Below are 14,348 nucleotides of genomic sequence, written 5' to 3'. Positions count from 1 at the left end.
TAGGTTCTTGCGACTCTAAATCTGCAATTGCATCGTCAATTGGAGCCATAGTTGTTGAGTTATAGCGCGTTGAAGTTATGACGCTGAGACGCGCGTTTGGTGTTCGGCGTGCACGAGATGAATCCGTGCATGAGGTGCACGGACACGGTAGGGGCCAAGTAACACAAGGTGGCGGCTGTGTTGTTGCTGTATCGACTGCTTACGTAGCCTCTGGCCAATCAAGCAAAACCTGAGGTTGAACTAGCGTAAATCTACTTATTTCTTTGACTTAAGCATCTGCAGTAGGGAGTACAGCCAATCATGTCAATCTTGCCTTGACACACTTGGCACTTCCCACTCAGTTAAACTTCCAGCATAGTCCCGCTAAGAGCCAATCAAGCAAAACCTGAGTTGTGCCAACTGCGTCCAAGCCTCAATGATGCGCATCACCGGAAGCTCAGCACAATGGGGTGTCTATCCAATCACGCAAACCCTGACTTGCGAGTTGGCCTTGTCACCGACAGTGGTTAGAATTAAATTGCCTCCTACAACTGACCAGACTATCATCTTTGCCTACCAGACTGACTTTCATCTTTGCACCCAACATGGCCTCTTCATGGACCGTCGAAGTCATCATCGCGTTCATCACCCTTCTTGTAACTTGCATTCCCGTTGGATGTATGATACGTCGAGTGACACGAGGAAGACGTACAAGGAGTGACTCCGAGTTCGGTAAGCCATATATACAAAGACATTACAGGGCTAGACTTACAAGATCTTGCAGACTTGGAAAGACGCGGCGAAATCGCTCTCGAAAGGCGCAACACGCTATGATCATCTCCCAATGGATTTGGAATCTCGCACGAAGACTTACGACGTCGCCTTGGGTCGGGCTTTCCCTCTTGATGAATGATGGTGCTAGATGATCGAAGAAAGCATAGACAAAGTCGGGAAGGAAAACAAGAAGGGTATCAGGCTAATGCACTTTACGTATTGAGAGCCTCGCATGCAACGGTGGTCATGACGAGAAGATTGGACAAGGTATCAGAGATAGAAATCGTACAAGAAAGCCTAGCATATCTGTATCAAACCAATGCCACAAACATAGTACGTTGTGTTGTAGTCGTGTATCCGTACAAGGCGCCCATTCTACTCGTTATGTACGGAAGCGCATGTCGAAAGGTCTGTCAAGAGCTCATCTCGACGCTTTAGTGCTCCTTCTCTTGGTACAAAGTTCCTGCCTTGAAATTCATCGGAAGTTACTAATCATTCGTTACCATTCCTTCTCTTGATAGCAGCTCCTGGTATTGATACATGTCGAACGTCGGACGCTGAAGAGTGTCGGAGATGGGACGTCTGCCGAAGTAAGACCGGACAGAGGCTCATAGCAGTCCTAGATCACCTTTTCTTCAATTGGCGATTTCTGTTCTCCATGATTTCCTCTTAGAACACCTGGGTTATGGTCTATTAAATGTGGGAAGAATGCCTTCAACCCGAATCGATCCGCGGAGGGCCTTGACGCTAGAAGTTGGGTGGTAAAACCCAGCTCTGCTACACAAATATCTCTCCTCTCGAAACATTCGTAGTCAGCACAACTACTAGTCTCCAAATAGCATACACCTGCGCTATGATTGTGGCGTTAAAATCGACCTTGTTGGAAAGTCTAGAGTGTCTAAACAGAAGCAGAATACGATAAGAACAATGCAACGAGGAAGCCTGGTATGGCACGGAAGATGAAGGACGGGTGACTAAGGATAAGAGCTGAATGTCAAAGGACCAGCATTGCGCTGTTTCTGAAGACATACCCTCTGCACCCTATACGCTACTCCCATACAAGGCAGGGTAGAAGCCGTATCTTCGCGATAGCCTTCGCATTCTCATTCGAGCCCAACAATTCGGTTGCATGACTCGGATGCACTTGGGGCTCACCTGCATGCATTTGGGCTCTCCGCATTCACTTGCCCCAGGTGTACGTTCTTGGAAGCCGAAAATTCCCCAGATGGAGAGGTTGCACCCCGCTCAACCGGCTACTTGCGGCGAGATATGCCCTGATCAAATAGCGCCCGAGCCTTAGGTTCTATTGAGCTTAGCAGCAGCCAGCTAAGCTGGCGCCGCCCTCAAGATCCAGGCGTGCCGCTCAGAACCTTGGAAGTGGATAGCGTTGATTGGTGTCGCCCACGAACGACATTATTATCTGATTGGCGTCGGGCGTCCGAGGCGCTACTACCCCACTTTCTATCAGCCGGTAGTAATCTAATCAGGTGTAGTGAGCTGGTTCGCATTCGAGCACGAGGGCAGTATGACGATCCTCCGAGCGCCCAGGCTTTTGCATGCTCCGACAAACCTCCCGTTGACATGGGTTGTGTCGGGGCGTGCGATTTAGTGCAACAACGTCATTGATGGGTGATATGGCCGAGGGCGGGAGGCTACGCAAACGGTATGCACAGAAGAATATTGGAAGACCGCTAGAAGAGGGCATCGAACTGCTGTCATCCCTCACATTCGGGTCTCTAGCATGCAGATCTCGTGAGCCTCGTGGCGAAGACGACCGCTTTAACCATGTCCAATCCTAGCTGCCGTGTGGTGCAGTGAGCAGGAAGGATGAACCCTCAAGCGAGGTGCCAGAACACCGGAAGGAAATCAGTTCATGATTCCAGCAACGAAGCCTACTCTCACGAAAGCAGCAATGGCGGCCGGCTTTCGGAGTGACGACAAGCGCAACCGTGCATGAAGCCTTGGGTGATGTTCTTCCCTTGGTGCATGGCAAATGGTATACCCGCATGCCTTGAATCAACAACAATGCAAGCCACAAGTCGTCTGATTCGACAAGATACTCGCCTAATGCCATGGATGCTCCGCAGAATCGTGTGAGGTGGAGTAGATCTTGTTTAAATTCGCGCATGTTGGGACAAACTTCCATACGCGCTTCAGTCCAACTCAGCGATGCTGCTGAGGCGTCGAAATACGCGGCTACGCGGCAATGGCTTACTGAATTTAAGCCCCAGGCCCTGGGAGAACATCCTGGACAGTTGCAAGACCCTCAACATTGCCCGATGTCTAAGGGCCGAATGCGCCAAGGGCCCAGAGGCTAGAGTACCGGCTGCACGCCAGCGCTAGACAAGCCATGTCGTGGAGTCTCGAGCTGGGCCATGGCGCGGCACAGAAGCTCTAGTAGCTTTTCGCGTTTGCTAATTGGCTTTTCAAGCTTCCATTGCTATTGCGTGCAGCATTCTTCTATGTCGTCTGCGGGCAAATCCCAGTGCGTCAGGCAGAGAGTCGCGATCAGCAGCAGGGTGCAGACGAGAGACCTGCTTGATGTTAGCAAAGAGCGTGGCTAGGGCTTCAGATAGAGGAGCCGACTCCACAGCTGCGCGTCCCAATTTTTAAACGCTAGGCCTCTCTCCATGGGGTTGGCAACGTGGAGAGGGCTATCGAGCCCCATACGGAGAAGAAATGTCTGATCAATGATGCGGCTCAAGAATAAGTGGAGCCCGCCCACACAAGCTCTTCTAGCGCCTGCCACGATTGGCTGGTACTCTACATCATCCGACATCAATCGGCAGTACTCTCGGAGGGATGGCGCGGGCCCTAAACAGCCATCCAGCCTACCACAACCTCCATCCGATGAAAACTTGCGGAGACTGGGGGGCGTTAGTTATACGGGGCAATGCATTAGGACAGAAACTAGGGCCTGGTTTACCCCAACACCCAGCTTGCTATCCCCCAAGGTCTGCGTCGAACTACCGATGGACTAGCGGGGGAACTAGCAAGTCTGGATGGCACCAGCCCCATGTCGCGACCTCAACCACTCGGTGGGCATAGAGTGCAAATGCCCAGTATATATATTCGGATGCCGAATCCCCCTTGAATAGGAAATCATCATCATCAGATCTTGTGTCTTCAACTCTCGACCCATCTATCTCGGGATCCTCCTTAATTGTGTGGGAACCGCCACCCCAGATTGTCAATTTTTGACTTTATCTTTTCTCTCTCCCTCTCTCTCCATTCTGCCCCGCAATCATGGGTCTCTTTAGCAAGAAGGACTCTCAGGAGCCTGTATCTGATGTTGCTGAGGTGCGCCGCGCATCGGTTGACAACCGTGCTCTCACTGGAGCATCGGCCCTCACTGCTCGTCAATCCATTCTTCCTGTCACCTTGGTCACTTCGCTCTTCTTCTGCTGGGGGTAAGCAAATATCTACAGGTCTCTCTTATTCCAAACATGAACTGACATTTTTTTTTTGCCAGTTTCGCATACGGACTCCTCGATGTCTTGAACTCCCGCTTCCAAGTCGCTCTCAACATCTCCCAGGGCGAGTCTTCGGGACTCCAAGCCGCATACTTTGGCGCCTACTTCATCGGTCCTCTGACCTACTCTGGTTGGTTCCTTCGCAAGTTCGGGTACCGATGGACCTTCATCCTCGGTCTCAGCATCTACTGCGTCGGTGCGCTCATGTTCTGGCCTGCAGCCGTAAAGCGATCCTTTGGTGGTTTCTGCGGTGCCATGTTCATTGCCGGGTCTGGTCTGTCGACTCTTGAAGTCAGCGCCAACCCATACATTGCTGTCTGCGGTCCCCCCAAGTGGTCCGAGTTCCGTCTCGAGCTGTCTCAGTCCGTCCAGGCTGTTGGCTCCGTCGTTGCGCCCGTCCTCGCTGCCCAGGTCATCTTCAAGCACGTCGGAGAGGATGGAAAGTCACTTGAGGCCGTCCAATACGTCTACCTCGCCATCGCCGCCTTCGTTGCCATCCTCGCCCTCGTCTTCTTCTTCGCTGGAAAGTACATCCCCGAAGTCACCGACAGCGACATGGCCGAGCAGGAAGAGACCACTGCCAGCAACGGCTACGTCGACAAGCCGCTCAGCAAGCAGTATACTCTCTTCTGGGGAACCTTTGCCCAGTTCTCCTACGTCGCCGGCCAAGTCGGATGCGCCGCCTACTACATCAACTACTTCGCCGAGGCCTCCCCCCAACTGAGCACCACAGAGAGCCACCACAAGGGCGCCAACTTCTACGCCATCGCCCAATCTCTCTTCGCCATCGGTCGCTTCGCCGCCGCAGGAATCATGTACTTTGGCGGCAAGCCCCGCTACGTGCTCCTCGCCTTCCAAACCTTCATCATGATCTTCATCTCCGCCGCCATCGGCACAAACACCGGCAGCGCCACCACCACAAACTGGGGCGGTATCAGCATGCTCAACCTCGTCCTCTTCTTCGAATCCTGCATCTTCCCCATCATCTTCGCCCTCACCCTCCGCGGTCTCGGTCGCCACACCAAGCGCGGCGCCTCCTTCCTCGTCTCCTCCGTCTGCGGCGGCGCCGTCGGCCCCGTTGTCCTGGGTAACGTGGCTGATCTTATTGGTACCCGAAAGGCCATGTGCGTCCCGCTTGGCTTCTTCGCCATCGCTTGGTCCTACCCTCTGTACCTTAACATTGCAAAGGGCAAGGAGCTCGATGCTTACACCGAGTCGCACGTCGGTACCGAGCAGGTTGCTCCTGACTCCGACTCCCTCTCCATTGAGAAGGACCTTGAGGCCCGCACTTTTGAGACCAAGGCTTGAAAAAAAAAGTGATTGGGAACAATAGAATAGAGGCTTTGTTTTTTGTAAAGCTTTTTGTTTGTTTTGAGATTCTGTTTCCCGGCTCTTGTTTCTGAGACTTTATTAGACGATACCTTATGAGAATTGATGATTATAATGAGCGCGGCGTTTTTTTCTGCTGGCATAACTCCGAGTTCCCATATGACTGTGTTGTTTTTTTTCCTCTATAGATGTCGATATGTGTGTATATATGAATTCACTGAATCATCTGCGACTCTTGCATCTTCAAGTCATTATGAGAATGTGATTTTTTTTCCCAATCCAGTGGTGTGAGGGAAAAGAAAGCTCAATTACAGATTTTTGTTACTCGATGCCAGGGCATCCTAGCCAGTGAAAGAACATCCTGAATTATCATCATTTATATACCTTTCAAATATGCTAGAAATAGAAATTACTTTCTATTAAATATGTACATACCCCCTCCCCTTAATGTGACTCTGGAAGCAACGAAGGATCCAAGTCGTCCCTCCCAACAACGACATCGAACCCAGCTTCATCAACCATCGCCCAGAATTCCGCACTGCTTTGCCTCGCCAGAAGCGCTTCCAGCGCTTCATCTAAGAACGTCGCCCCCATCAACAGCTCCAAGGTTCGGAATTCGGGCCATCGGGCATGGTTCTTCTGCTCGTCGAACAATCCCTGCAGCCATTTGCTTCCCAAGAACGTCTCGTCGAGATCGAAGATCGTGAGATGCTGCAGCGACACTGGTAATACTTGCAGAGCAGAAAGTTCAAAGTCGCCTGGGGTGACGGTATCAACCCGCATGTTATCCAGTTTGATGGAGATGAGGGCCGCTTGAGGCACAGTCAGTTTTCGGAGCTGGGTGAACTGATCGAAGCGCGGGATCGGCTTGCGAGCTGCGCCAGGTAGCGTCCAAAAGCCTCCCGGAAGCTGCAAGTGTTTCAGAGATGGGCGTAGGTGCACGAGGTTGTCCATTAGGTATTGGTAATCGGTGATATTTGTGCGTGCCTCATATATCGATTGGTCTTTTGGGGTAGTGGTTAGCAGTATTGATTAATTCAGGAGAGGGAGATACATAGAGAAGTTTACGTACCCCAGTAACCTTCCAACAAGTCAGGAGCCGCCAGAACCTCTGGATATATCTGGATGTTGACTTGGTAGTCGGGGAAACTGCGAAGACTACGATAGGGATTCTTGGTTATCGACGATTCGGCATAGTATACAAGACTCTCCAGAGTCTGGAAGCCTTTCACCACGTTCACCATGCAGGTTCGCCTCTCACTGTTCCACATTCCGATTGTTCGGAGTTCGAAATTCAGACGCAGATGCTTGATGCTGTTTACCGCCGTGTTTGCAAGAAACTTTTCCGAGGCGGATATAATATCCAGTGATAACCGGACGCCAAGTGACATACTCAAATCAACAGTATCTAGTCTTTGAAAGACTTCCACTGCTTGAATGGCGGGAGGTCGTATAGTTTCCATCTTAAGGTACCTCAGCGAGCGGATAATCGGGGGAGTGAAGTGTGAGACTGCTAGCTGTTCTGCCCATTCGAGTTTTGGTTCGTCGGCTGGATCGGAGACACACAATACATCCAACTCTGCTACTGACAATAAGGCATTAAATGGTCCTCGCCCAAAGCTATTTGTGATGTCTTTGAAAAGTTTGAACTTCCACGCAGAAGGTACAGGCAACGAAGCCAGCATTTTAGCCATCCCTTTATTGTCGCAACGATATCTGTTGTGCTCATCGGTATATGAGAAATGGATGCGAAGTTGTTTGATGTGTCGAATGAGATCCGGTCTGTCCTTGCATCGAAGAAGGAGAGCGAATGGAGCTGACCAACAAAGCTGAGGGCGCTCAGGCTGCACATATTCTGTAAAAGCTTGCAGTACGGTCATACGTAATGCTACCTCTGGAACTAAAGCTGCAAATCGCTTGCACGTCAACGCAATGTTTAGCAGCCAGGAGTTGTGGAGGCGATAGTCTTTAAGCACTTCATAATCGGGGCAAGAAGACAGGGGTTTATCGGGTATGTAGCCCAGGATACGTGTCTCGCGATGCAGATCTATACAAGAGAAGATTTGTAACAACATTTCATTTGGCAGATCACAAAGCGACTTCACGCTGCTGCCTGGGATGCCGTGTTAGCCAATGAACGATGTAGGACCGTCCTGGAACTACTCACTTTCGGGCTTGTTTATAGAAGGGTGGGTGCCCATGACGTGAGTTGGAGATTGCAAGATTTTGGGAATTATCGGTGATGGTAGTTGATGGAAACAGATGTCGATGTGCGTACGGAAGTCGCTTTCCAAAGGTATCGCCAGGTCGGAGGAACTCGGCTAGGAGTTCGTGCTAACAGAGGTGCCTGTAATACTGCCGTAGTTCTGCCGTAGTTACTACTTGATCTCTTTTTTCCTTATTCAGGTACTTCCTTATACTGAAAAGTAATCGAATAAGTTCCATACATTACTCTTTATATTTAGCTTTTTTTCTAGGATTTTTGATATCAGAATGTCTCATTTTAGGGTCAAGGCTAGAGTAAAAGTGTCTCAAGGCGGATATATCAGCCCGACAGAGGTGGCACTAGCAAGAACTTCTAGCTGAGCTCCTCCAGCCTGGCGATAACAGCTAGGGCTAGCGCACCGAAAAGGCTTAATCTTGATCCTAGTACCAACTGGGAAGATGTTTGTTACTGTAAATGAGCTTGTAGTACAGATGGATTATCTTTACAATTTCAGCCATGTACAAGTAGCCTTCTGTTATCTTAGAAATCACAAATTTGACATGTTAGATAGATTTCAAGGCAATCTTGCATCAGCTGAAATCGCATCACATATCGTGATAAAGACGAGCAAAAACCGTCTTAGCGCAAACAGCCCAGAGAGGAATCGAAAAGGAACATCCAATGAAGGCGCTAAACATAGTATGACCTGTTGCATACAACTTAAATCGATGGCTAGATTTAAGCAAACGTCTAGATTAATCCAGCGTCAGCAATCTACGTGTACTATGGCGCCATGAACTATATCTCACACAGCACGTCAACATCCCAAACTATAAGTATCACCGAATATAATATATAATAATAATATATATACAAAAATCTCAGACCTCACCTCTACCTTCCCCTCCGCCCCCTTCTCTTCTCCAGGAAAAAAAGGTATATACAGAAAAAAAAAAACTAAACTTCAAAGACCTTTAAATCTTCTGCATCTCAAAACTCTTCACCGTAACACTGCCACCCACCGCACTGGTCGCAAAGTTGAAAACACCATACCTGAACCCGGTGAAAAACTGCCAGGTATTCGCGAGCCCAAACGACGGTCCCAGCTGCTTGTACGATGTGCCATCAGTGCTGTACCAAAACGTCGCCTGGCGCAGGGTGTTTGTTCCAAATGCGGGTGTGATATCCGCCTGGATCCTGAGGTACAAATCCGTCGAGCCCGCGGGAATGGCCGGGCCTGTAGCGACCACCGTGCCGGTGGATTTGGTGGTGCGGTCGGCGTTGAGTTCGAGGCCGTTGACCATGACGAGGGAGGCGGTAGAGCCGGATTTGTGGATGCCGATGTAGGCGGCTGTGTCGCGGAAGAGGACGGCGCCTGCGCGGTCGCCGGAGGCCATTTGACTGATGTCGAGGCGGAAGGTACCGGAGGACTTGGGGCCGATGATGCGGTGGGTGAGGGTGTTGCGGGCGCCGTAGAGGTCGTTGGTTACGGTTGCGGTGGAGAGTTTGAGACCGCCTGCGCCGCCGAGGAGGCTGAACTTGGAGGTGTCGGGGTTATGGTTCCATTCCCATTCTGCGCTGAGTGAGGTGCCGGTGAATTTGTCGATGCCAGTGAGTGCGGGGACGGTCTTGCTGGTGGTTACGGGGGTTGGGTAGGAGGCACCCCAGGCGTTGTTCACCTTGACGACTGAAGGCCAGCCGTTGTTGTCAAAGGTGAGAGGTGCGACGACGGGGATGCGGCCCGCGGGGTACGAGTCGAGGAAGGCGACGTAGTACCATTTTCCGTCTTTGGTGTCGACGACACCGCCTTGGTGGGCGTGGCCGGCGTTGGAGAGGGGGCCGGAGATGCTGTCGACGAGGATGCGGGCTTCGAAGGGACCCCAGGGGCTCTTGGATTTCAGGACCCATTCGTCGTCGGCGGGCTTGGTCGAGAAGATGTAGTAGGTGCCGTTGATCTTGTACATGCGGGATCCCTCGAGAGTGAGGCCGTTAGGATCGCGGTATACCTCTTGGTTCTTCACTTCGGCTGTGCCGTCTTTGTTGAGTTGGGCAACTCGAACGGCAGGGTTGCCGTGCACGACATACATGGTGTCGTCGTCATCGATGAAGATGCCGTTGTCGTAGTAGCATTTGTTAATGCTACCCGCAGCAGTCCAGTTCCAGCTCGATACCTCGCCGTTGTTGGCAGCGGCGTTTTGACCGGGGGCTGTCCAGATATATGTCTGGCCCGTCGATTGAACACAGCCCATCCAAATGAACTTGTCGCTCGACTTACGGTACCGCAACGAACTCGCCCAGATACCCTTGACATAAGACCGGGTAGTCGGGTTTGGCAGGTCATATGGAGAGCCGAAGTTCAGTCTTGGTACACTGTGAGTGACGGGCGTCCAGTTCACCAGGTCGTACGACTTGAGCACCTATATAATGTTAACGACATGATTCAAAACCTTCTAGAACTCAATGCCTACGGGAGCTCCTGGACTAAACGCAAAGGTCGATGAAGAGTAATAGAACACATCTCCGATCCTGAAAACGTCAAGATCAGGATAGTCTTGGTATATAACAGGGTTGTTAAACGTCGTGGCGCGGCTCGACAGCGCACGCTTGTCCGATACGGGTCCTGCAACGGACAAGCCCGCCAAGAGCAACGACAATGAAGAAACAGTAGAAACGCGCATGATGTCTAAAACGGAGAAAAGCGATTCACTCGTCTGGTCGAAAAAAAGCACCAGCAAACCGGACCTGGCGCCAACTTTATCTAAAAGTAACAAAGTAAACCCCCCCGTTCCTTGTTCCAAATTTCTCCACATGAGAGCATATTTAGTGCTAAGTACGGCACTATGTAATCGGTGCCGCACCGCACGCACTGCCACCCAGATCCTAAACTCCCGAAATCAAAATATTAAAAAAGCACGGGACGCTACGCTTGTCTCCACGTATGGGGTTCAACGCACGAGTCTGCGCACGCTCGGTATTGGTGCGGTGCGGCCCTGAATTCTTCCGTAGCGGCGGAATAAGCAATGATTAACGGGGGGCCCTTTACTGTTTGCCTTTCATTACCGCCGGCTATGGTAGTTAGACCCGCATCGTCATTCATCATTCCGTGGAATGAGGGAGGGGGGGCGCTATGCAGATCAGATAGATTTGCTGCTAGCAAAGATCCGTGGACCGTCGCTCGCCGCCGCCGCCGCCTTGTCATGCGGGGTTGAAACAAGGAGTCGAGAGCAATGAATAAGCTTGTCCGCTCGGACGTCTACCGCCAATCATGGCCTTGGCCTTCATTGTGTTCACGAGCATCTCTCCTTCCCGTGCGGTCCCCTTGTTCTGACTTCACAATTTCAATGTTTCATGTCATCTTGCTAGCTTCGGATACACTCTCGTGAGCTCACGCTGTGCGCAAGAGAAAATAGATGATTATGGCTTATCGCGAGAATTCACTTGCGCCTTTTTTCTTCCTCGTTAGGATACTCTGTTTCAGTTTCATTGAGTTTATGCGGTATTGGTTCATCTCATGAACGTGCGCAAGGTGTTTTGCGAACGACTGCATGGCCGTCATGCAATGAAGCAGTTGATGCCAAGTATAAGGAAAGCTTAATCAGGTACAGGCGCAACACGCCCACATGGCCAGGCCCTAGCAGGATGCATGCGTGTGTATAAGAGATAGCAGACTGACTTGTCAGTGTTCGGGTGGCATCCTGTCTGACGTCGAAGCTTATTACTAACACACTTAAGCATATGTCTATTCTCACGCTAAGAACTGTCAGCTGTTTCAGAATACAGCAATCATTGGGACCGTTTTCTGTTCTAACTATATCTCTCTAGTCAGCATCAAGACATTTGGGCTTATTAGGGCAATTGGTACGAGGACTTATCCGGACTCGAACTCCAAAGAGAAAAAAAGGCATGAAGCAACAAGTGCAACCTTTAGTGCTCATTATTATCCAACTCCATCATGTTGTTGCGATTCTCTATCAGACCCCTGGAAACGGCTCGGACGGCAATTGCAGTAGAGGCTTAAAGTCGCGGCGTTATCTCGCTATAATACTATCAACTAGACTCGTCTAGAAGCCCGGCAAATCACCTTAGCGCAGCTGAAACGAAACACGACTTGGAATCCCAGGACAACATCGGCCGAATGTTTAGTTGCGCTTGTACCGGAGTGACGTACACGCGTAACATTCATGGTCCACAGCACCCTCAAACCTTTGGAAGAACCTTCTTCAAAACCTCGACTAGCCCTTTGATCTCTTCCTCAGTATTGTAATGTACCATACTGACTCTCGTAACATAACCCTCAGGGTCTATCTCAAGGACTTCATCGCACAATCTCTTCGAGTAAAAGTGGCCCCATCGAAAGCCGTAGTTGCTGATCTTTTCGGCTTCAGCCACAACTTGCTTACTGTTCATGCCTTTGACTACGAACGAAATAGTCGGAACCCTGACTTTACTGTCCGTTGACGTTGAGCCCAGAACCGTGATATCAGGGCGTGAATTGAGGAAGTCGAGGAGGATAGTTTGCAGTTTTCCCTCGTGTTCTGCAATGGCAGGGAAGGCCCCGGAGAGGTATGAAGTGATTTGTGGAATGGATTGAACACATTCGTAGTTTGACCCAGCAAACCCAATCTTATCCTCAAGCGTCTTGGTGGGATTGAAGTAGTGTGCCATAGGCTTCATGACCTTTTGTCCCGGTTCGCTGGCGTAAAGTACGGCAATGTGAGGGCCGTAGACCTGAGTCTCTCATCAGCACATGCCGGTGAGGCAAAAAGTTGAAGAAGGACTGATGACCATGACATACCTTGTACCAGCTAAACGCATAAAAGTCTACCCCAAAAGCCTTCACGTCAACCGCACGGTGCGGCGCATAACTTACGCCATCCACGCAGAACAAAGCACCGACTTCATGTACCGCATCTGCAATCGACTTGACATCATGTATCGTACCCAAAATGTTGCTTACATGCGTGCAGGCAACAAACTTCACCTTGTCGCTCAGGAGTGGCTTCAAGTTCTCTGCTGTGAGTTTGAGTCCATCTTCCTTGCTAGACGCCCACCACTTCACAGTAAGCCCAAGACGGTCAGCCATGAGAAGCCACGCCTTTACGTTGGTCTCATGCTCCATCTTTGATAGAATGATTTCCGATCCCGCGGGGAACTGTAGCGTAGAGCCAAGATTGACGAACAATTGAGTGGTAGATGAGCCGAGGACTTTTGATAATTAGAGAATGAATGCACACGAGACATCAAGAATATTACCTATTTCATCGCGGCCGGCATTGATGTATTTTGCAGCAGCCTGGTAACCTTCCTCGTACTTCGTGTTGGACTGTGTGCCAGTGTGGTATGAAGCACCAAGCTGTACATTCGTCTTGCTGAGATACTGTGATATGCTTCCCATGACTCAGCTAACGTGTTGCTTCTAGATATGCGATATACTCACGAATCAATCACTTCGCCCAGCGCCTGACTGCCCCCCGCATTATCAAGAAAAACTTGGTCTTGTTGAAGAGCTGGGAAGCGCGACCGCGCTTTGGTGATGTCGAAGGTCATTGTGAAAAGACTAGCAGTACAGAAAAAAAAGGCAGGGAATATTGGAAGGGAAGTTTATCAGAGAGGTTGATGTTCGAAGTGGATCTAAAGTATACCTATACTAGCCGTGCGCCCTATGTAGATAATGCGGGGCTTTCCTCGATGAAGCAGGTGCTACGTTACGCAGTGCCGCCATTGCCCCACGTAGCTTCAAAACATTCACGAGATGTGTCTTCGCAACCACATGATATGCGGTGAAATATCATATTTTGAGATTAGAAGGGGGCAGCATATGCAGTACGCTACTTGGGCGGTACATCCATGGGCTTCTCAATTAGCGGAGATGACGAGGCAAAGGTCAATCGGCATTTCCCCGCTATCCCGTATCCCACAGCGATGCCGATGGATTTCTAGTTCAACTACTGCAAACCAGTGCACATTTCAACCGCATTAGTTACTGAGGCTTCATACTACACTAGATAATGTTAAATACCAACCAAGTGACATAGAAGTCCAGGAAAAGAGAGATTGGGAGATCTACTGATATCCAGCCTGGTGGAGAACTGTTAAGTGAATTTATCAATCTCTCCTTTGTGAAAAAAGGGTTCTGTCGCTGCCCAAGGCAAACGAATCAAAGGCAATGGAAGAAACCCCGGTGGGGGCTTATGTATTGCGAATTGGCCCGGGCTTCGATGTGACCATAGAACCCCGCTATGTTTCCCGTTGTTAATAAGATGAAGGGGATTTGGGTTGGTGGAGAGGGGGTTTCTTTGTGTACGTTCTCGTCTTCTCTCTTGTCTTCCCAGATGAAAAGAGCAAGGAACTGGAACGATTCTTGTTTGGAGGGGAGGACGGGATTCTTCAGGTATATATGTGGATCTACATACAGAGGGGTGACATGAAAAAAGAGTGTTCCTAAAAGTTCTAGTTTTTAAACTAGTATAACTAGCTGAATATTAAATCTATTTCCAATTAGGCTAGCTCATTTTAAAGGCAAGAGGTAGTAGTTTAACCTAGATAGGCTTAGTGCCTGCTTAGTCAGCACGGTTAAGGCACTAAAT

The 14,348-nt window shown here is 50.1% G+C and overlaps 5 protein-coding genes across 5 annotated transcripts; 1 reads left to right on the top strand and 4 right to left on the bottom strand.

Annotated features, from left to right (window-relative positions):
* Positions 1–493: 493 nt before the first annotated feature.
* On the bottom strand, positions 494–938 carry COCMIDRAFT_110329 (uncharacterized protein; the record flags this gene model as incomplete). The annotated part of the gene is made up of 2 exons (XM_007695427.1): positions 494–700; positions 738–938. Coding segments are annotated over 2 exons (408 nt in total), but the record flags the coding sequence as incomplete, so codon positions are not given.
* Positions 939–3,999: 3,061 nt separating this feature from the next.
* COCMIDRAFT_110330 (uncharacterized protein) lies at positions 4,000–5,534 on the top strand (the record flags this gene model as incomplete). The annotated part of the gene is made up of 2 exons (XM_007695426.1): positions 4,000–4,163; positions 4,226–5,534. 2 exons carry the CDS (start codon positions 4,000–4,002, stop codon positions 5,532–5,534), a joined length of 1,473 nt encoding a protein of 490 aa, XP_007693616.1.
* A 465-nt stretch (positions 5,535–5,999) lies between these two features.
* Positions 6,000–7,654, bottom strand: COCMIDRAFT_110334 (uncharacterized protein; the record flags this gene model as incomplete). Its single annotated transcript, XM_007695425.1, has 2 exons — positions 6,000–6,559; positions 6,637–7,654. Coding segments are annotated over 2 exons (1,578 nt in total), but the record flags the coding sequence as incomplete, so codon positions are not given.
* Positions 7,655–8,735: 1,081 nt separating this feature from the next.
* On the bottom strand, positions 8,736–10,439 carry COCMIDRAFT_10134 (glycoside hydrolase family 43 protein; the record flags this gene model as incomplete). The annotated part of the gene is made up of 2 exons (XM_007695424.1): positions 8,736–10,178; positions 10,230–10,439. The coding sequence occupies 2 exons, from the start codon at positions 10,437–10,439 to the stop codon at positions 8,736–8,738; spliced, it is 1,653 nt and encodes a 550-aa protein (XP_007693614.1).
* Positions 10,440–11,958: 1,519 nt separating this feature from the next.
* Positions 11,959–13,308, bottom strand: COCMIDRAFT_110339 (uncharacterized protein; the record flags this gene model as incomplete). Its single annotated transcript, XM_007695423.1, has 4 exons — positions 11,959–12,489; positions 12,557–12,966; positions 13,015–13,148; positions 13,199–13,308. The coding sequence occupies 4 exons, from the start codon at positions 13,306–13,308 to the stop codon at positions 11,959–11,961; spliced, it is 1,185 nt and encodes a 394-aa protein (XP_007693613.1).
* Between the last annotated feature and the right edge of the window lie 1,040 nt (positions 13,309–14,348).

The sequence above is a fragment of the Bipolaris oryzae genome, assembly GCF_000523455.1.
Source record: "Bipolaris oryzae ATCC 44560 unplaced genomic scaffold scaffold_316, whole genome shotgun sequence".
In the NCBI taxonomy this organism is placed as follows: domain Eukaryota; kingdom Fungi; phylum Ascomycota; class Dothideomycetes; order Pleosporales; family Pleosporaceae; genus Bipolaris; species Bipolaris oryzae.
The sequence above is the reverse complement of the archived record's forward strand: the minus strand, read 5'-3'. Positions and strand labels throughout refer to the sequence as shown.